At 47.2% G+C, this 21,870-nt stretch overlaps 1 protein-coding gene across 1 annotated transcript; it reads left to right on the forward strand.

Moving 5' to 3' along the window:
- Positions 1-1,093: 1,093 nt before the first annotated feature.
- LOC100567036 (E3 ubiquitin-protein ligase TRIM56) lies at positions 1,094-20,027 on the forward strand. The gene is made up of 2 exons (XM_062957281.1): positions 1,094-1,143; positions 16,989-20,027. Exon 2 carries the CDS (start codon positions 17,056-17,058, stop codon positions 19,285-19,287), a length of 2,232 nt encoding a protein of 743 aa, XP_062813351.1. The 5' UTR covers positions 1,094-1,143; positions 16,989-17,055; the 3' UTR covers positions 19,288-20,027.
- The last annotated feature ends 1,843 nt before the right edge of the window (positions 20,028-21,870 follow it).

A 21,870-nucleotide genomic window follows, 5' to 3' on the forward strand; every position in this document is an offset into this window, starting at 1 on the left:
GGCTATTAATGGTCGGAGGCTTAACCTGACCCGGGCTTCGAACTCATGACCTCTCGGTCAGTAGTGATTTATAGCAGCTGGTTACTAGCCAGCTGCGCCACAGCCCATATAATGGAGTGCAAAGATACAGGATGGATGATGCCTGGCTTGACAACAATCCATGTGAGAAAGATCTGGGCGCCTTCGTGGAGAACAAACTGGACATGAGCCAAGAGTGTGAGGCAGCAGCTCAAAAAGCCAATGGGATTCTGGGCTGCAGCCGAAGGAGTTGAGTGTCCAGATGGAGGGAAGAAGTCCTGGTGCCGCTCTCTTCCGCTTTGGTCAGGCCACTTCACCTGGAATCACACTGTGTCCCATTCTGGGCCAAGCAGTTCAAGAGAGATATTGGCTGTAAGCTGGAAGGTGAACAGAGGAAGAGGGCAACTAAAAGGATGAAAGGTCTGGAGCCCAGGAATAATCCCTCTGAGGAGTGTCCTGAAGAACCAGGCATGTTTAGCCTCAGAAGAGAAGGCGGAGAGGAGGCATGAGGGGTGCCATGTATAAATATGTGAAAGGGTGTCCCTTTGAGGAAGAGGGAGGGAGCTTCCTCTCTGCTGCCCTGAAAACTAGGACTCAATGGAGCCATGGGTTCACATGAACATTAGGAAGACCTTCCTGACTGTAAGGAGAGCGGTTCAGCAGTGGAACTCTCTGCCCCGGAGTCTGCTTGGAAGCTCCTTCCTTGGAGGCTTTGAAACAGAGGCTGGGTGGCCATCTGTCGGGAGGGGCTTTAATGGTGCTTTTCCTGCATGGCAGAAGGGGCTTGGACTAGATGGCCTTGAGAGGTCCCCTCAAACTCTTATGATTCTGAAAAGCGGTGTAAATAAACATGAGAAGAGGACGATCCATGGGGCAGGACCAAATGTCATCTCATAGCCTTACCTGCATCTCTGTTTTTAACACAGTCCAAAACGCATCACACAACCTGATGGCGAGGATTCGGCGGAGGGAGGGGCCAAGAAAGCGAGCTACCTTTTGGGGAGGGGAGGGGAGGGGAGGGGAGGAGGAGGAGGAGGAGGAGGAAGTGTATTTGCGGCGGGACGGTTTCGTTTCTGCTGGATCTATTCGCAGAAGGAGGGCGGTGAGGCTTCAGGTTGGCTTCAGGTAAGCTTTTGGTCCAAGGTGGTCCTTCGGGGGGGGGGGGGGCTCTGCCCACTTCCACGAACAGCCACATCATCACCATCATCAGATTGTGGCATGCCGTGGTGTTTGTTCCTGGGTGATCAATGCCATCATTCCCTAATTGGTTCTATCCTAATAACACGGGGAAAGTTGACTAAACTGCCAAAACTTTGTCTTTGCAGGAGGGACATCCTGCTAGAGCATATATTATATTATATTATATTATATTATATTATATTATATTATATTATATTATATTATATTATATTATATTATATTATATTATATTATATTATATTATATTATATTATATTATATTATATTATATTACAGTAGAGTCTCACTTATCCAAGCCTCACTTATTATTATTATTATTATTATTATTATTATTATCAACACAACGACGTTGTATGACACAGCAAACAAGATAGACATGCTGGATTTCATTTCGCAAAACCACAAATCAAACCCTTCCCAAGTGTCTAGGACTGTGTGATGTATTTTCAGATGATACGTGCAGATCCCAGTAGGGTGGCCTTTTGCAGTTGGCAGATGGTGATTTTGTCAATGTCTATTGTTTCCAAATGCCGGCTGAGATCTTTTGGCACGGCACCCAGTGTGCCCATCACCACCGGGACCACCTGCACTGGTTTCTGCCAGAGTCTTTGAAGTTCAATCTTGAGGTCCTGAGAGCGGCTGAGTTTTTCCTGTTGTTTTTCATCAATGCAACTGTCACCTGGGATGGCAACATCAATGATCCAAACCTTGTTCTTTTCCACAACTGTGATGTCTGGTGTGTTGTGTTCCAGAACTTTGTCAGTCTGGATTCGGAAGTCCCATAGTATCTTTGCGTGCTCATTTTCCAATACTTTTGCAGGTTTGTGATCCCACCAGTTCTTTGCTGCTGGGAGGTGGTACTTGAGGCATAAGTTCCAATGAATCATTTGGGCCACGTAGTTGTGCCTCTGTTTGTAGTCTGTCTGTGCGATTTTCTTACAGCAGCTGAGGATATGATCAATTATTATTATTATTATTATTAAACTTTATTTGTACCCCGCTAGCATCTCCCGAAGGACTCGATGCGGCTTACAAAGGCCAAGGCCTAAACACACAATATAACAATACAAAACAAAAGGCAAATTAAAAACAATTAAAACAGTATAAACCACAAGCAATAACAATACGCTAAAACACAATAGAACTGGGCAGGACAGTTGTAGAACAAGCCTCTGGATAATCCAAGCCATTTTTGTAGTCAACGTTTTCAATACATCGTGATATTTTGGTGCTAAATTCATAAATACAGTAATTACAACATAACATTACTGCATATTGAACTACTTTTTCTGTCAAATTTGTTGTATAACATGAAGTTTTGGATGTCAAGGTCAATTACCCCCAGACCCCACCAGTATGAAAATTTGGCCATGTTGGGTCTGTCTGCCAAGTTAGCTCCAGGTCCATCGTTGGTGGGCTTCAGGGGGCTCTTTGATTGCAGGTGAACTATACATCCCAGTCCCTACAACTCCCGTAAATCATGGTGAAGACTCTCCAAACCCTTCTCTCCAGTATGTTCAGTGGCAGATCAATTCCTCTGTTTGCTGTGTGCCATAGGAAAGGGTAGGAAAGGGTTAAGGGAGAGGCAGTGGGTGGGGCCATGCAAATGGCGAGAGAAAGGAACCCTGGGATGTGCTCACCGTAACCTGGGAGGGAGGGACTTGGTGGCTCCTCAGCCCTGGGAACTAGAGCCTGTTTGTGGAGGCCGGGGCTGTCTGTGTGCCACATATACACGTACAGATTTTCACTTTTATTATGGGGATAGATAGATAGATAGATAGATGGATAGATAGATAGATATACAGATGGATAGATTGTGTTTATAGATTATATGATATATATATACACTAGCTGTGCCCAGCCACACGTTGCTGTGGCAAAGTATGGTGGTAATAAATAAAGCAGATAATATGGTGGTAATAAAAGCAGATAATATAAGATTATAAATGGGTTATATAGCTGTGTGGAAGGGCCTTGAGTCTACACTGCCATATAATCCAGTGCAAATTAGATAATCTGTGGAAGAAGCCTAAGTGAGGCCTAAATCTGCCTGTCCCCTAACTGAACCCTGGCTGTCCCTTGGCTGAGTCGGTTGCTAGGAGAGCAAGTGGGCAGAGATTAGCCCTCTAAACTGTCAGCAATTGGATAAAAACAATTATTGCTCTCCCTCTAATTAGGACTTTATTTTTCTTTATTTTATATATATAGATATATATTACATATATATATATTATATTATTACATAATATATATATATTACACTATGTAACACTATGATTTTTGTTCCTGGGCTATCAATGTCATTTCCTAATTGGTTCTATCAAAAAAAAAAAAACATGGGGAAATGATGGCACCTGCAGAAAAACCATCCAGTGCACTGGAAGCATATCTTGTCTGGGATGGACAGGTTTTTCTGAATGTGAGGAAAGTCCTTCAGATTTCTGCAATATTGCCAGTGTCATCAGCTGCAAATGAAATGTCGTTTTTGTCATGGTTTGCAAAGGCTCTGTGCTGTGTGTGTGTTAACTGGAAAAGGGAGTGGCCGAGCTTGCAAAGATCTGGGGATTGACTTTCTTACAGTTTCTGTTCTGCTGCTGCAGAACCAGTTTGGACAAGTTTTTCAGTGCTGGCGGAGTACTGCTGGTGGAGAGAGCAGTGTGTAGTACTCAGAGAGGCCTTGCTATTTTGAGGCCTGTTTGCTGCTGAGAAAAGAGGGAGAAAAACCAGGACTGTATTCTTCTCTGAAGCAGATTTGTGAACTGAGAAAGGACTGTTTATGACTGTGGACTTCTGTAAGTGATCAGAGGGACCATCGTAAATACAGTAGAGTCTCACTTATCCAAGCTAAACGGGCCGGCAGAAGCTTGGATGAGCGAATATCTTGGATAATAAGGAGGGATTAAGGAAAAGCCTATTAAACATCAAATTAGGTTATGATTTTACAAATTAAGCACCAAAACATCATGTTATACAACAAATTTGACAGAAAAAGCAGTTCAATACACAATAATGTTATGTTGTAATTACTGTATTTACAAATTTAGCACCAAAATATCACGATATATTGAAAACATTGACTACAAAAATGGCTTGGATAATCCAGAAACTTGGATAAGCGAGGCTTGGATAAGTGAGACTCTACTGTACTGCTTTTTTTGATCTCTTGGAATCAGTAAAGTTCCTGTGTTTTTGTTCTGCAAACCTGAGTGGCATGTTATTGTTCTGCGGGTGACTCTGGATCACGGGCACACGGAAGAGCTTCCATTTATCATCCTCAATCCGTAACAGTTTCACCTCTTAAACGTTTGAAAACATACATAAGAAGCACAATGAGACAAGAAAAACCCTCTTGAGTGTCCACTGAAGTTTATCAATGGAGCTTGATTTCTTTCAAAGTGTATTGACACAGTTTTCAAGTGTTTCCAACAGACGTTGTAGCATTCTTTTGTAACTAGATATTACCAATTAACAGTCATTTTCAGCTATTTTAAGAATTAAAACTTTGTAACTAAAATAGAAATTTGATTTAATTAAGTCTATATAAAAATATAGAATGACTCAATAATGTCCCCTTCCTTCCGAGGGGGAGATTCCTCCTCTCACTTCCCGTTGTCTCAGCCTCATTCTTAAGTCGCAGTCCTTTGCAAGATGGATGTTTGCAACTGGGCGGCAGCTTGTATCCTGAAAGCGCAGGATCCATTCGAGGCACAATGATCCCCCTTTTTATATAGACTTAATTAAATCAAACACGGAAGGGCTCCGGGCATCATGTCATCACAGCTGTCAAACTTGTATGCATAGGGTGTCAGGCACACCATCTTCTCCTTTGTGATAAGGTCCAGGGTTTCCTCAACAAAAGGAAGAATCATCGAATAGTAGAGTTGGAAGAGACCCCAAAGGCCATCTAGTCCAACCCCCTTCTGCCATGCAGGAAAAGCACAATCAAAGCACCCCTTGACAGATGGCAATTCAGCTTCTGTTTAAAAGCCTCCAAGGAAGGAGCCTTTGCTGCACTCTGAGGCAGAGAGTTCCACTGCTGAACAGCTCTTCTTACACTCGGGAAGTTCTTCCTAATATTCAATGGAATCTCCTTTCCTGTCATTTGAACCCATGGCTGCATTCAGTCCTAGTCTCCAGGGCAGCAGAAAGGAAGCCCCCTCCCTCTTCCTTATGTGTTATTTATTTATTTATTTACAGTATTTATATTCCGCCCTTCTCACCTCGAAGGGGACTCAGGGCGGATTACAATGAACACATATATGGCAAACATTCAATGCCAACAGACAAACAACATTCAGTTTAGACAGACACAGAGGCATTTTAACATCTTTCCAGCTTCACAATTCCGGCCACAGGGGGAGCTGTTGCTTCACCGTCCACTGGTGGCTGTTCTTCCTCATTCTTTTCCTCGTGTTTTGCTGGCAGTTTTGTGGCATTGTAAATTAGTTAAATAAGCCTCCCGCATAAAGCGTACCTAAATTTTCCCTTGACAGATGCAACTGTCTTTCGGGGCTGCATAGGTCAACAGCAAGCCGGGGCTATTTTAATGGTCGGAGGCTTAACCCGACCCGGGCTTCGAACTCATGACCTCTCGGTCAGTGTGATTTATTGCAACTGGTTACTAACCAGCTGCACCACAGCCCGGCCCCTGTTATGGAACTATTTCACGGATTTAGACATGGCTCTCATGTCTCCTCTCAGCCTTCTTGTCAGGGACAGAACGCCAGCAAGTAAATCAAAACTCAGTTTATTGAGGTTACAGAACTAAAAACGCCCGTAAGGAACAAAGAACAGGGCAAACACTTGACTTCAGTGTGCTAAATAACCAAAAAGCAGCTCAGTTTGAGCTTAAACAGTTCAAAGGGAAAAACCGGGTTAAACAGGAGTATAATCCGGATTAAATCAAAGAGCTTACTTCAGCTTGGCAAACAATGCAAACAAAAGAGAATCAACAGGAGTTGGAATGTAAACAAAAGACTGGCGGCAGATTCCTCTCTGCTACTCAGGAACAGCAGGGTCCCAATCCGGTCCAGAAGATCAAAAGCCAAGCGTAGTCGTCAGGGAATCCAAAGGTCACACCGATAGCCAGCAGAAGGGTTAATCCGGAATCGTAGTCAGTCAGTCCAGCGTCAATCCAGTGAAAGTAGATATTGCCCGTCAAAAAGACGACGGAGGTCCAAGCTATCAAAATTAAACACAAGTTGCACAGAGAAAAACCCCGCACAGTTCCTCCCGCCGTCAATGCCCCGTCCTTGGTAAACTTACGTATCCAGTAATGAAACACACCCGTCTTCAGGAAATTCCCCAGCAAGAGCCCAAGCGTCCGTCCAGATTACCTTGCCCAACGCAATTAGACATTGGTCCCAAACCCCATTTTATCACAGTTCAAGCTCATCATCGCTGTCAGCTGCCATCCCAATTCCAGACGCCCCAACATCCTCATCCTCATCAGAGCTTAAGCACCTTCGACTACGCCCCACAGCATCCCCAGCTGTGGATCCCGCTCCATCCCTCCAGCCAGTCCATGGGTCTGATCCTGCAACCCGCCAATCACCTCCCATGCTTTCATTGCCTGTTTCCCCAACACCCAAATCCTCCCTCACACGAGTCTATTCCATGTCGTCCTCCTCCGAGCTGGCCATCTCTTCCTCCAAACCCTGAGAAAAACCCTCAAATGAGTCCTCATCTGTCGGCTCTGCAAACAAATCCCGGAGCCGTTTCCTTTCACGCTCCTCGAGAGTGTCTGACTCTCGAGGAGTCTTACGACCCCTTCTTTCATTACCGGAGCCCGAAGGCTCAACCATAGCACTATCCCCCCTCACAAAGGCCTCCTCCTCCGAAGGTGGAGTCACAGCAGAGACCTCCGCGGCCACAGTAGCTCGTTGCCCAGAAGTGTCCAATTTTAACAAAGAACGATGGAATACAGGATGGACCTTAAGAGAGGACGGCAAACGTAATCTAAATGCCACAGAAGAGATCTTCTTAACAATAGGGAATGGCCCCAAATACCGTGGTGCAAACTTTCCCCCAGAATGTTTGATATACTTAGAGGATAACCAAACCAAATCCCCCTCTTCTAACTCCTCCCCTGCCTGCCGATGTCTATCTGCTTGAGTTTTCTGAGCTGCCTTGGCTTCTAACAACAACTTACGAGCGATATCATGTAAGGCAGCCATTTCAGATGAGCGATATACAGGGTCAGAGGAAACCAGATTGGTCGATGGTGCCACTCCCCCCCGCGGATGGAAACCATAAGTCAACTCAAATGGCGTGTGTCGACTGGACGTATGCGTAGCGTTATTATAAGCAAACTCGGCTACCGACAACCACTTCATCCAATCACCAGGTTGTTCTAGGCAAAAGCAGCGCAAATACTGCTCCAACAGCCCATTAACTCTCTCAGATTGTCCATCCGTTTGCGGATGAAAAGCAGAGGACACATTCAACTTGGTTCCTAAACACTCATGGAAATGCTTCCAAAAACGAGATACGAACTGAGGAGCCCTATCAGATACAATAATCTCAGGAGCCCCATGCAAACGGAAAATATGCTTAGTAAAAAGTAAAGCCAACGTAGGAGCCGCCGGAACCGTTGAACATGGTATAAAATGAGCCATTTTAGAAAACAAATCCACCACCACCCAGATACACGTGTAACCCCCAGATCTAGGTAAATCAGAAATGAAATCCATAGAAATAATCTGCCAGGGCCTTTCAGGAACAGGCAGGGAAGACAGTAATCCCCTAGGGCGCCCGACAGGCGTCTTGCTCTGTTGACATACTGCACAACTATCACAGTAACGAAGAATGTCCTGTCGCATTTTAGGCCACCAATAATTCCTGGTAATGAGTTGTACAGTCTTAAACCTGCCAAAATGCCCAGCCATCGGCTCATCATGATGTGCCCTAATTACTTCCAACCGGAGTGAACCCGCCGGTACATAAACTTGCCCATTACGCACCAAAACCCCCTCTTGGTCCTGTAGATGTGGTAGCACAGTACGAGTCCCTACCGAAAGCAATATGAGTTGTTCTTGAGTCCAGTTATCATTCTTTTGAGCCTCTAGAATCTGAGTGTGTAGCCCAGACTCATTCTCTACCACACACAGAGAAGCAGTTGGTAATATTGTCTGACGCACTGTTTGCTCGCAGGTTTTAAACTCTGGCTTACGAGACAAAGCATCCGCCCTTAAATTAACCTTCCCTTCCACAAACTGAACCTTAAAGTTGAACCTAGAGAAAAACAAGGCCCATCGAATCTGACGTTGATTCAATTTCTTGGCAGTCTGTAAATGTTCTAAATTCTTGTGGTCAGATCTGACCACAATTTGATGACGTGCGCCTTCTAACCAGTGCTGCCACACCTCAAACGCCACCTTTATTGCCAACAATTCCTTTTCCCAGATGGTATAATTTTGTTCAAAAGGTGTTAGTTGTCTGGAATAGAATCCACAGGGACGCAAGGTCCCTGATGAATCCCTTTGAGATAACACAGCTCCCAACGCATAGCTAGAAGCATCTGCTTCTACTATGAATGGTTTATCAATGTCTGGATGTATTCGTATATTATCATCTTGAAAACTAGATTTCAACTGTTCAAACGCATCTTGAGCCTCCCTTCCCCACACAAACGGTTGCTTCTTGCGCAATAGCTGTGTTAAAGGTACAGTAAGTTTAGCAAAGTTTGGAATAAACTCACGATAGTAATTAGCAAAACCCAAAAAACGCTGTACATCTTTTTTAGACTTAAGTTCCTGCCAGGAGTTGACAGCGTCAACTTTGTGCGGGTCCATTTTTAGTTCTTTTCCGGAAACTACATGTCCCAAGAATTCCACCTCTGACACATGAAACACACATTTGGAGGCCTTAGCAAAGAGCCCATTTTCCCGTAAACGTTGCAACACCTGCCTCACATGTTGCTGATGTTCCTTCACATCTTTTGAAAAAATTAATATGTCATCCAAATAAACCACCAAAAACTGATCAATCAAATCTCTAAACACATCATTTATGAACCTTTGGAAGACGGCGGGCGCATTACACAGTCCGAAAGGCATCACACGAAATTCGTGACATCCGAAGCACGTATTGAATGCCGTCTTCCATTCGTCACCTTCCTGTATCCTAATCAAATTGTATGCCCCCCGTAGATCAAGTTTAGAAAAGATCTTAGCCCCTTGAACCCTTGAGAGAAGTTCCGAAATCAAAGGTAGCGGATACCTATCACGAATGGTATACTTATTAAGAACCCGATAGTCACATACTAGCCTAAGCTCCCCTGTCTTTTTAGCCACAAAAAACACAGGTGCAGCAGTTGGAGAGCTCGATGGACGGATAAACCCTTTGGCTAGATTTTCATCAAGGAATTCTCTCAAAGCTTGTCTCTCAGGTACCGTTAGAGCATACAACCTTCCTGCTGGTAATTTAGCGCCTTCCACCAGTCTAATTGCACAATCATATGATCTATGAGGCGGTAATTTATCTGCTTCCTTCTTACAGAAAACATCTTGAAATTCCCTGTATACAATAGGCACACCCTCCATATCAAGCTGGGAAGAATTTAAAATAAAACATCCCTGCCTTTTAAAATCTATAGTACGCTTCACCCAATCCACTTGAGGATTCACCAACGTTAACCAATCCATACCCAGAATTACATTGTATCTTGGTAACCGTGTGATGTCCCATACAAATTCTCCAGTTATCCCTTGCACCTCCCATGTTATCCCTGAGGTTTCACGATTAACCACCCCAGATTCCAGTAATCTCCCATCCGCTCCTTCCACCCATATATCACACGCTTTGCGTTTTGTAGGGAGCCTATATTTTCTAGCAAACCCAACATCCACATACGAGACCGAAGCCCCTGAGTCCAGCAGTGCCAGAGTAGAAACAAGTTCCTTTCCCCCAACAGACAGAAAAATGGGTACAAAAACATGTTTCTTTCCCTCTAGTGACTGCCTTGTAAGCCCTAGTGCGTTGGACTCACATCGCACTAGGGCTGGCCTTTTCCCGAAAACTGAGAAGGCTTGATGTTACAATTCCTAGCAAAGTGCCCAGCAGTCCCACAGTACAGGCATAATCCTAATTGCCTTCTACGATCTTTTTCCGCCGTCGACAACTTTCTAAACACCCCGAGCTCCATAGGCTCCTCCCCCTTAGCCACAGGTGCCCTAGATACAGATACAGATGGCGCATACATAGCCCGAGATTGTTTACGAGATTCAAACCGGGCGTCCAAACGCAAAACCTTAGCCACAAAAGCGTCCCAATTATCTGCTGGCTCTAACCGCGCCAGTTCATCTTGAAGATGGTCACTTAAACCAGCTATAAACAAAAGCATAAATGCGTTCTCCCCCCAGTCCAGTTGATGGCGAAGAGAATTAAACTTATTCAAATAGTCCAAAACAGACCCTTTTCCCTGTTTTAACCGGTAAAGAGCCCAGCTAGCATTCTCCTTACGGAGGGGATCCCCAAAAGTGTCCGATAATAATCTTTTGAAATTAACCAAATTGTCCTTGACTGGGTCATTACCCAAAATTAAATTAGTTGCCCACTGTCCCGCTGAACCGGTCAATAAACTCAAAATAAATGCCACTTTGCTGGTGTCCGTAGGAAAAGCTTGTGGGCTAATCTGAGAAAAGTAAAGTTCAATTTGAGCCAAAAAAGTAGGCAACTTGTCCCGGGACCCATCAAAACGTTCAGGAGTCATTACATGTCCCTTAGCTGGCTGTGCTGCTTGTGCAGCATTAAAAGCAGCCTGCAGCTGATCCAAACGAGCCTTGAGTTCCTCCATCATCTTCTTGACGTTGGTACCTCACTAGAAAAACTTTTTTATGGGCGTTGGGCAATCTGTCAGAGACAGAACGCCAGCAAGTAAATCAAAACTCAGTTTATTGAGGTTACAGAACTAAAAATGCCCGTAAGGAACAAAGAACAGGGCAAACACTTGACTTCAGTGTGCTAAATAACCAAAAAGCAGCTCAGTTTGAGCTTAAACAGTTCAAAGGGAAAAACCGGGTTAAACAGGAGTATAATCCGGATTAAATCAAAGAGCTTACTTCAGCTTATTTATTATTTATTTATTTACAGTATTTATATTCCGCCCTTCTCACCCCGAAGGGGACTCAGGGCGGATCACATTATAACACACATAGGGCAAACATTCAATGCCCATAAACACATCAAACAGAGACTGAGAGACACACACGCAGAGGCAAGTTAACTTTCTTCTGAGGGGATGTTCGATTCTGGCCACAGGGGGGAGCAGCTGCTTCATCATTCACACTGACGGCACTTCCTCATACCAGGTCGTAAATTAGTTAATCTTGCCTCCCCACTTTTATTAGTGGTACCTTATCTCCTACTTGATAGATGCAACTATCTTTCGGGTTGCTAGGTCAGCAACGAGCAGGGGCTATTTTTTATTTTTAATTGACGGGTGCTCACCCCGCCACGGGCTGGCCTCGAACTCATGACCTCATGGTCAGAGTGATTTAAGGCAGCTGCTCAACAGCTGCGCCACAGCCCGGCCCCACAGCTTGGCACACAATGCAAACAAAAGAGAATCAACAGGAGTTGGAATGTAAACAAAAGACTGGCGGCAGATTCCTCTCTGCTACTCAGGAACAGCAGGGTCCCAATCCGGTCCAGAAGATCAAAAGCCAAGCGTAGTCGTCAGGGAATCCAAAGGTCACACCGATAGCCAGCAGAAGGGTTAATCCGGAATCGTAGTCAGTCAGTCCAGCGTCAATCCATTGCGAGTAGATATTGCCCGTCAAAAAGACGACGGAGGTCCAAGCTATCGAGATTAAACACAAGTTGCACAGAGAAAAACCCCGCACAGTTCCTCCCGCCGTCGATGCCCAGTGTCCTTGGTAAACTTACGTATCCAGTAACGAATCACACCCGTCTTCAGGAAATTCCCCAGCAAGAGCCCAAGCGTCCGTCCAGATTACCTTGCCCAACGCAATTAGACATTGGTCCCAAACCCCATTTTATCACAGTTCAAGCTCATCATCGCTGTCAGCTGCCATCCCAATTCCAGACGCCCCAACATCCTCATCCTCATCAGAGCTTAAGCACCTTCGACTACGCCCCACAGCATCCCCAGCTGTGGATCCCGCTCCATCCCTCCAACCAGTCCATGGGTCTGATCCTGCAACCTGCCAATCACCTCCCATGCTTTCATTGCCTGTTTCCCCAACACCCAAATCCTCCCTCACACGAGTCTATTCCATGTCGTCCTCCTCCGAGCTGGCCATCTCTTCCTCCAAACCCTGAGAAAAACCCTCAAATGAGTCCTCATCTGTCGGCTCTGCAAACAAATCCCGGAGCCGTTTCCTTTCACGCTCCTCGAGAGTGTCTGACTCTCGAGGAGTCTTACGACCCCTTCTTTCATTACCGGAGCCTGAAGGCTCAACCATAACACTTCTCTTCTGGAGGCTAAACAGTTCCAGCTCTTTAAGACTATTTATTTATTTATTTATTTATTTCCAATATTTATATCCCGCCCTTCTCACCCGAAGAGACTCAGGGCAGCTTACAACATTGGTACAATTAGATGCCTATACAAAATCAATCAACAATACATAAAATCAGTTAAAAACTATTAAATACAGTATAAAATTACAGTATATAAAAAATACTTATGCTGAGATCCGTTCGTCTGGTAACCTCGTGCTTTATCCATGAGTCAGTCCATATCATCTTTATTGTTTATTCGTTGAAAGCCTGGGCACATAGCCATGTTTAGAGCTCTTCTAAAGCCCCGGTGGCAAAGTGTGTTAAAGCGCGGAGCTGCTGAACTTGCAGACCTAAAGGTCCCAGGTTCAAATCCCGGGAGCAGCTTGAGCGCCCGCTGTTAGCCCCAGCTCCTGCCAACCTAGCAGTTCGAAAACATGCCAATGTGAGTAGATCAATAGGTACCTCTCCGGTGGGAAGGTAACGGCGCTCCATGCAGTCATGCCATTGGCCACATGACCTTGGAGGTGTCTATGGACAACGCCGGCTCTTTGGCTTAGAAATGGAGATGAGCTCCAACCCCCAGAGTGTGAGTAGATCAATAGGTACCGCTCCGGTGGGAAGGTAACAGTGCTTCATGCAGTCATGCCATTGGCCACATGACCTTGGAGGTGTCTATGGACAACGCCGGCTCTTTGGCTTAGAAATGGAGATGAGCACCAACCCCCAGAGTCATTCACGACTGGATTTAATGTCATGGGAAACCTTTACCTTTTTAAAGCCCATAAGAGTTGGCGCTTGTCTAATATCTCTGGGGAGGGTGTTCCACAGCCGGGAGCCACCACCGAGAAGGCCCTGTCCCTTGTTCCCACCAGCCGCGCTTATGAGGCAGGCAGGACTGAGAGCAGGGCCTCTCCAGATGATCTTAAGGATCTTGCTGGCTCATAGAGATTATTCGTGGTCTCCAGACCTTTGACCCTTTGAGTCTCCCTCTTCCTCTGGACTCCTTCCAGCTTAGAGTCGATATCTCTTTGGGACTGTGGGGCCCTGAACTGAACAGAGTGTGATTCCAGGTGAAGAGGTTTGACCAAAGCCAAATAGAGAGGCACCAGGATTTCCCTCGATCTGGACACTCAACTTCTTTGGATGCAGCCCAAAACCTCATTGGCATTTTATGCTGCTGCATCACACTCTCGGCTCACGTTTGACTTGTTGTCCACCAAGACTCTAAAATCTCTTTCACATGGAACTCTGTTGCGGAGCCAGGCGTCCTCCATCCTCTATCTTTGCATTTCATTTCTTCTGCATTAGTGTCCTATCTTACATTTCTGCTTGTTGAAATGCATTGTGTTAGTCTTGGCCTGTCATCTCTCTAATCTTTTGGGGTCCTTTTGAATTCTGATCCTGTCCTCTGGAGTATCAGCCCTCCCTCCCAATTTGGTGTTGTCTGCAAAGAGATTTGTGATCCATAGGAATTGCGGGAGTTGAAGTCCAAAACGTCTGGAGGGCCAAAGTTTGCCCAGGCCTGCTACATTGGGAATTGCATTTTACTCAGCATTCACACACATATAAACATTCACTCCTACATTCATACATTGCCATCTCTTTTTCCTTCTCCTGGAAAAAGACTCGAAGTCGGACAGAAAAAGACTCGAAGTCCAAACAAATCTGCCTTTCTGCAAATACACCACTTTCCTCTATCCCTTGGAGGAGATGGCAAGTGGACCAGATTCCTGTCTGCCACCATTTAGGAATGCTAAAGTGTCTCTTATATGGCAATATTTCTGTTGATGTTGTTCCAAAAAGTTGTAAATTAATGACAGGCAGCTAAAACATCCTGATTCCCGTCAGTTCCAAGCAGATGTTGGCATTTATTTATTTACTTACAGTATTTATATTCCGCCCTTCTTTCTCACCCTGAAGGGGACTCAGGGCGGATCACATTGTACACATATAAGGCAAACATTCAATGCCATATAACATAGAACAGAGACAGAGACAGACACAGAGGCAATTTAAACCTTCTCCAGCTTCCAGCTTCCTGAGGGTATACTTGATTCCGGCCACAGGGGAGCAGCTGCTTCATCATCCACTGTGATGGCACTTCCTCATTCCAATGGCGGCTGGGTGATTTTTATGGTGCCGTAAATTAGCCTCCCCACATATAAGTGGTACCTAAATTTCCTACTTGATAGATGCAACTATCTTTCGGGTTTCTTAGGTCAGCAACGAGCAGGAGTTATATTTTATTTTTAATTGTTGGGTGCTCACCCCGACATGGGCTGGCCTCGAACTCATGACCTCTTAGTCAGAGTGATTTATTGTAGCTGGCTGCTAACCAGCCTGCTAACCGATCATTGGTTTTCCTTCTTAAGGGGCATTGTGTTGGCTTCCTTAAAAAGAGTCATTGTCTCTGGTAATGTAAACATGTTGTTTTCCACCAAGAGTCAACCAGTTCATTATTTGTTTCTGGTCATCAATGTCAGCAGTTCAGCAGTTCTCACCAGTAACTTTTAATTATAGTTCGTGAATTCTCCTTTTGTAGTTTTCCAGGCCTCCTTTCTTAGGGTGGCATCTCCAGGCCACAACCATACATCCAGGGCCAGCCCTAGGAAATTTTCAAGTGTAAGCAAACCGTATTTTGGCAAACCCCCCCCCCCCCCCCACACACACACACAAATGCAATGAAAGTGGAAGAATAAGAGCCATGGATATTTCCCCAAAATGCCGGGCCTTTACTGGAGGGAGGAGTTTTCTCCCTCCGCAAAGGCCCAGCCTAGGGAAACCTGAGGCGCATTTCTGTTTAGCAACGTGCCTCGTGTTGCTGTTTCCTAGAACTTTTGTTTGCCCGCCTCTCTCTCTCTCTCTCTCTCTCTCTCTCTCTCTCTCTCTCTCTCTCTCTCTCTGGGCACTGAACCAGGCGCCTCAATTGGGCCCCCCGGGGATTGGCTCCTTCCGCATTTGCATACTTTGCTTACTGGTTCAGCTGCCCCTGCATACACCTTTCATACAATTCCATCCAAACCACTCATCTTTTATTCAAAACAAGAAAGGACACCAAAGGGTCAAATCCCCAAGAGCAAAGTTGCCCCTTGTCCAGTGCTAGCATGCTGCCCAAAGAGTTTTGCCCTATTTTAATGTTGTGCAGGTCTGGGTTAGTCAGAGAGTCAGAGAACCAAAGAGCATGTGGACATTGAACATGCAGGTCAGCAAAGGCTTGATGTGGTTTCACACTGATGCTGCCTTACGGGGTTGTGCCATGCGGATTAGAATGTGGAAGGGTGGTGTGAACAGTCCTTAAAATATGGAGGGAAAATATGTCTGGAGGGAGTATATATATCAGGAGGATTTGGAGGATAAGGAAGGATAACAGAACTGGGGAATTTATATGAGTAAATATGGTAACTTATATAAGAAGGTACCGTAACTGCCACCAATGTGAGGTAATGATAAATGGTAAATGGTAAATGGTAATGGCTTTTCCCCAGGCGCAGAGTGAGGCAAGGAGACTGATCTTTATGAACAACAACGAAGTTCAAGTTTATTTGTACATCAGCTTGTGGTTGCAATATATAGACGTTTCAGGATCTTGAGTTACAGTGCAGTCTTATTTGTATGAATACTTCTTAAACAACTTCTCTTCAATCTAACTATCACTTTAACAATCAAGCCGTGGATTGATCTTCTTTTTTTATTTTTTTATTTTTTTAACCGACTCCCTCTAGACTAAACTCCCGGTCAGCTTATATCCTCAGCCTTTCCCTGAATGACAATAAGCTGCCGTCTGCTTGTGTGAACAAGCCTCAATTTCCCAGCTTTTCTAAGCTGTCAAAGAGCAACCTCTCTTCAGCTGATTCAAACAGCCACTAACGTCCTCAAAAGTCGAACATCAACTAACTTTTTAAAAAGGGTTTAAGCTTTAACTGCCAACTAAGCCATGCCCCTTCTCCTCCAAAGAGAGGCTATGTTGCTATGGCAACCTGTTGTATACTGTTTCCAGCTGGCTTCTATGGGAGGCCTGCCTTCATTAATATATAACTCCTTCTTTTCTTTTTTTTTAACAAACAAATAAAATCATATTAATAATAATTTCTTTTAACTCATAACATCCTTACAGGTGGGTACTTGTAATTCTACATATATAATGTGCATTGGGGGTGGCACTAAATTTTGTTATATGACATACAATAACAATAAAGCTATTCTATTCTAAAGAAGGGGTAGAGCACAGCAACATGCATATAGCAACGGAAGCCATTAACCTGTCTTTTTGTACTGACTGGACCGCTCATTGCTGTCTCCAACAGGTTCTGCGACCCGTTCATCCCAGACAGCCCACTCCTGCAGTGCCGTGAGTCCAGTGGTGACCCCGATATGGCAGCCGCCCAAGGCCTTTCCCCCAGCGCGGCCCCTTCGTCCTCCTGGCTGTGGGAGGCGCTGGCCAGCGGGTTCCTCTCCTGCCCCATCTGCCTGGAGCGCTTCAGCCAGCCCAAGATCCTGCCCTGCCTCCACACTTACTGCCAGGGCTGCCTGGAGACACTGCTGGACGGGCGGACGGAGGAAGAGGACGCAGAGGAAGAAGAGATTGAGGCGGAGGCGCAGGAGCTGCGCTGCCCCGAGTGCCGCACCTGGGTGCCCCTCCCGGCCGGAGGGGTGGCCGCCCTCAAGACCAACTTCTTCATCAACGGGCTGCTGGACCTGGCCTGCCCCGCAGGGAGGGCGCCCTCCTCCCCCGCCTGCGCCCTGTGCCCTCTCATCGGGCAGGAGCCCCCCCGGACGGCCTCCTCGCACTGCCTGGACTGTGCCGACGACATGTGCCCGTCCTGCGCCGGGGGGCACCGCTGCTCCCGGCTGACACACAGCCACCGCGTGGTGGACATGGAGGGATACCTCTCAGGCCACCATGACCAGGAGGTGCGGGAGCGGCAGGCCTCCCGCTGCAAGAAGCACTCTGGGGAGGAGCTGCGCTTCTTCTGCGACCCTTGTGCTGCCCCGCTGTGTCAGAAGTGCCGCCTGGGCCCTCACCTGCAGCATCCCTGCCGGACCCTGGCCGAAGCGGCCGAGGAGCGCCGCCTGGCAGTCGAAGAGCTCCTGGGGAAGGTCGAGGTGGTGGCACATCGCTTGGCCACAGACAGGGCCGGCCTGGAAGCCGCGGTGGAGGGGCTGGAGGCCGGCCAGGCCAGGATCCGGACCCGGGTGGAAGAGGCCTGTTCGCGGGCGGTGGCGTGGCTGCTGTCCCAGCGGGAGGAGGTGCTGGCCCGCCTTTCAGAGCATGTGGAGGAGCGGAGGAAGGCCTGGGCGGCCCTGCGCTCGGAGCTGGAGCTGCAGGAGCAGGTGGCCTCCAGCACGGCGGCCTTCGCCCGGAGGGTCCTGACCCAGGGCCAAGGGGTGGAGGTCCTCTCCCTGGAGCAACTGGTCTCTGAGCGGCTGAAGGGGCTCCAGGAGGGACACTCCCCCCAGGAGACCCCACAGGTCCAGCTGCCCCGGCTGGAGATCGACCTGGCGGACCTGGAGGGTGGCCGCAGCCCCTTCCGCCTGGAGTTCATGGAGGAAGAGAAGCAGGAAGAGAAGGAGGAAGAGAAGCAGGAAGAGAAGGAGGAAGAGAAAGAGGAAGAGAAAGAGGAAGAGAAGGAGGAAGAAAAGGAGGAAGAGGAAGGGCAAGAGGAGGAGTTCAGCAGAGCAGAGAAGAAGAGAAGGAAAAAGAAGGCGAAGAAGCAGCAGCAGCAGCAGCAAGAGGGTCAGAATGGGGGTGAGGCCCCCGCATCCCCCCTCCCAAGGAAGCCCTCCGGTCAAGAGGTCCTACCTGCAGCTCCCAGCCGTGCGGCCCCCAAGGCCTTCTTCTCCTGCAGCTTCTGGGCCAAGACCCCCACGGACAAGCGGCGCCCGCAGGTGACCGGCCTGTGCCCCTTTGGCCCTGGGGAGCTTCTGGTGGCCGACGAGACGAACGGGCGGCTGAAGCGCTTCTCCTTGCAGGGGGAGTTCAGGGGGACGGTGCCGGTCCCCGAGGGGGTGGCGCCCTTCAGCGTGGCCACCCTGGGCAGCAAGGTGGCCTTCACGGCCGGCTCCCGGCTCTTCCTCCTGGACGGCCATGGGGGGCTGGCCTGGCAGAGGGCGCTGCCGAAGTGTCAAGCCAGCCATGCCGTGGCGGCCTTGGGGAGCAACCGCCTGGCGGTCAGCGTAATGGGGCACGTGGAGCTCTACAACCTGGAAGGGCGGCAGGTGGGCACGGTCTATCCGGGGGGTCCCGCCAAGCTCTGCCTGGTCTTCCTGGCCGGGTGCAAGGAGGGCCTCGTGGGGTCAGACTGGCAACAGAACAGCGTGCTGCTCTTCACAGAGAACGGGGCCTTGGTGGCCAAGTGCCGGGAGGGGCAGCTGGGGGGCTGCCAGCCGGGGGCCGTCTGCGCCGACCCTCGGGGCACCGTCTATGTGGTCCTGAGGGAGGTCAACCGGGTGCTGGCCCTTTCCCCGGCCGGGGAGGTGCTCGGGGATTTCCTGACAGCTGAGAACGGCATTGACCGGCCCCGTGTGGCCACCGTGGCCGGGGATGGGCGTTTGGCGGTGGCCCTCAGCAACGGGACCATCCACGTCTTTAAGATCAGGTATTAGGGCAAGAGAATTGTACAGTCATAATGTTGAAAATGACAACCCTCTTCAAGCCTCCTCTAGTAATTTGTTTGTTTATAATCCTGTTTCTTGCTTATTGTGTGTGTGTTCTGGTATGCAGCTTTTTTCCTTGCTCTATATTTTTCCTGAGAAGTTGTGGGAGGGGCTGCAGAACACATGATCCGCCCTGGGACGAGCACAGAGCACAGACTTCTTTGGACTTTGGGACTTCTCAGATCACAGGCTTGCAAACACTTATCTGTTGTTGATTATAAGAGAGATGCTCTGACTGGATGGCACACTGAAACACTCTCAAACATATTTGTAACTGATTGATAAGTTGTGTCACTGTGTATGCTGAACATAGGAAGGTTGTGAGTACACCAAATGTGATTTTTTTTAACCAATGTCTACTTTATTTTGTCTCTTGGGTGCATAATATAAAGCAAGCTATTTTATGGGAGAGTAGATACACTTTTGGGCACTGAAAACACTTCTGAAGTCCTAAAGCCTAATATGCATGGGATTTAGGACAGGTCCACCACATGTGGGAAAGAATGTCCCTGTTTTCTCTTCAGATCGTATAAATCTTTCGCCTGTTACTTTCCGCAATAATAATGCCAGGCATGTAAGCGCTCTCTGGTGATAATTTCCTGATAACCTTGAATGTAATGCTACGTTCCCAGTTTGCTCTTCCTTTAGGAAGAGAACTCGGTATGGCCTGAATAAACTTGATTCCTGAATCCGCCTCTCTTGGTCTTCTCTATTTGGGACTCAGTGGCCTTGTCACGAATACTTTTTAAACAAAGGTTCCTTTTATTGCAATTTCAGTGTGAGGGGGTCTATCAGAGCAACTTTTTACACAAAGAACAACATTAGACGTACAGACATAAAGAGTCTATATTGTTGGGAATGGACGAGCCGTTAAACTCTAATCACCCTCTTTTATGAGGTAAATTCCCATTAAAATAGCAGAGTAAAGAATTGCAGAAGCATGAGACTTACGCAGGTGTGAGTTTGGAAGGCCTCTGTGTCTTCAGGAAGGCAAAGGGATGCAAAGTTAGCTTTAAAGTTTAAAAGCATTTATTGAGGTAAAAAGAAATCCATTGATGGATAGAAAAGGTTAAGACCTAACTAGCTAATCTATCCTGTTCTAACACACATAGAGGGATTAAAATAACAAAGCTCTAGATATGCTACATCTTGACTAATAGAGGACAGTGTGTGTCCTCTCTGGAACAAAGCAGGAAGCTGGAATGGCGACCAGCCTTGTGGGTCGCCTCTTCTCTAGGGCCAGAAATATTCCAAAGGACCAAATTGGTGGAAGTTACGTCAAAGCCCTAAGTCCAAATTAGAGGACAAGGAAGAGCTGTTTCCCCCCTGGCTGCAGGTCAGAAGGGTAGGACCCACCCCCTTTAGGCCCTGCCCCCTTCATCTCCTAGCAACCCACTCAGACACAGTGGTGCCCAAGGGACAGTCAGAGTTTACATAGGCCTCTTTCACACTGCCTATGAAATACAGATTATCTGATCTGAACTGGATTATATGGCAGTGTAGACTCAAGGCCCTTTTGTGGTCAAACCAGGCTGGCCATCTGCATTCAGTCTAATCTGACCTGCAGCAGTGAGTTCCACCAATCGGAAGGAACCATGCTGAGACCAATCTGGCCATGCATGTGTGTTCCAACAGTAGCTTAAGATATATCTTTTGCTTCTTCCCTATCCCCTTCTCACCTTCGACTATGTAACACATCCCTAATAAAAAGTATCTTTTTGCTCCAACTTCTCCCCAAATTGCTATTTTGTATCCTTTCCTTGGCTATAGCATGAATCTCCCCCCAATCTCAGGAACTCTGCCGCTTTCCCTTTCTCGCTCCGAGCAGGACAAACTGTCGGAGAGAAAGGCCTTTCTCTTCCAATTCATGGACTAACCCTCCCCCCAGCCTCTATTTCTAGTCATATCTTTCTCAATTTGACCCCAAGCATGACCATCTTCCTAACCTATAACTCCAAAGACCTCCCCGTCACGAGGAGACCACCCATTCTCAAATTAATAAAGTTTTAAGGAGCAAATCAGCTGATTGTCAAAACTGTCAAAATGGAGTTTCCTGCACCGCGGCACAGGTTTCCCTGCAAGATCGGGTCATCGGAGGTTCGGACTGCGTGCTGGGCACAGAGGGGTCACCCAGGGCTTCCTGCTTGCCATCCATGAACTGCCATCACCATTGGAGTGAGGCCCCCCCTCCCCCCGCTGGCCATTTCACCTGGATTGCCACAGATTCCTTCCCCTTTTCTGAACTTTTATTACTTTATGAACTTCAGGTATTAAATCTTGGACTCTGGGATGGGTGGTGCAAGATGAGTTATGTTCCCACACATGTCCTATGTACCTTGCATGTTCCCTTTTCCCGTTAGTACCATGAAATATTATATTATGAAATATTAAAGAGTGACCAAGATCTGACCTGGAAAACCAGTATGGACAGACAGTTGCGACACAAACCAGAGGGGATTGCTCCACACCACAGGGGACAACCAGATGCCATCTTGCATGGACAATAGACTTGGCCTCTCCTATTCTTAACTT

This window comes from Anolis carolinensis, chromosome 6, assembly GCF_035594765.1.
Source record: "Anolis carolinensis isolate JA03-04 chromosome 6, rAnoCar3.1.pri, whole genome shotgun sequence".
NCBI classification, from domain to species: domain Eukaryota; kingdom Metazoa; phylum Chordata; class Lepidosauria; order Squamata; family Dactyloidae; genus Anolis; species Anolis carolinensis.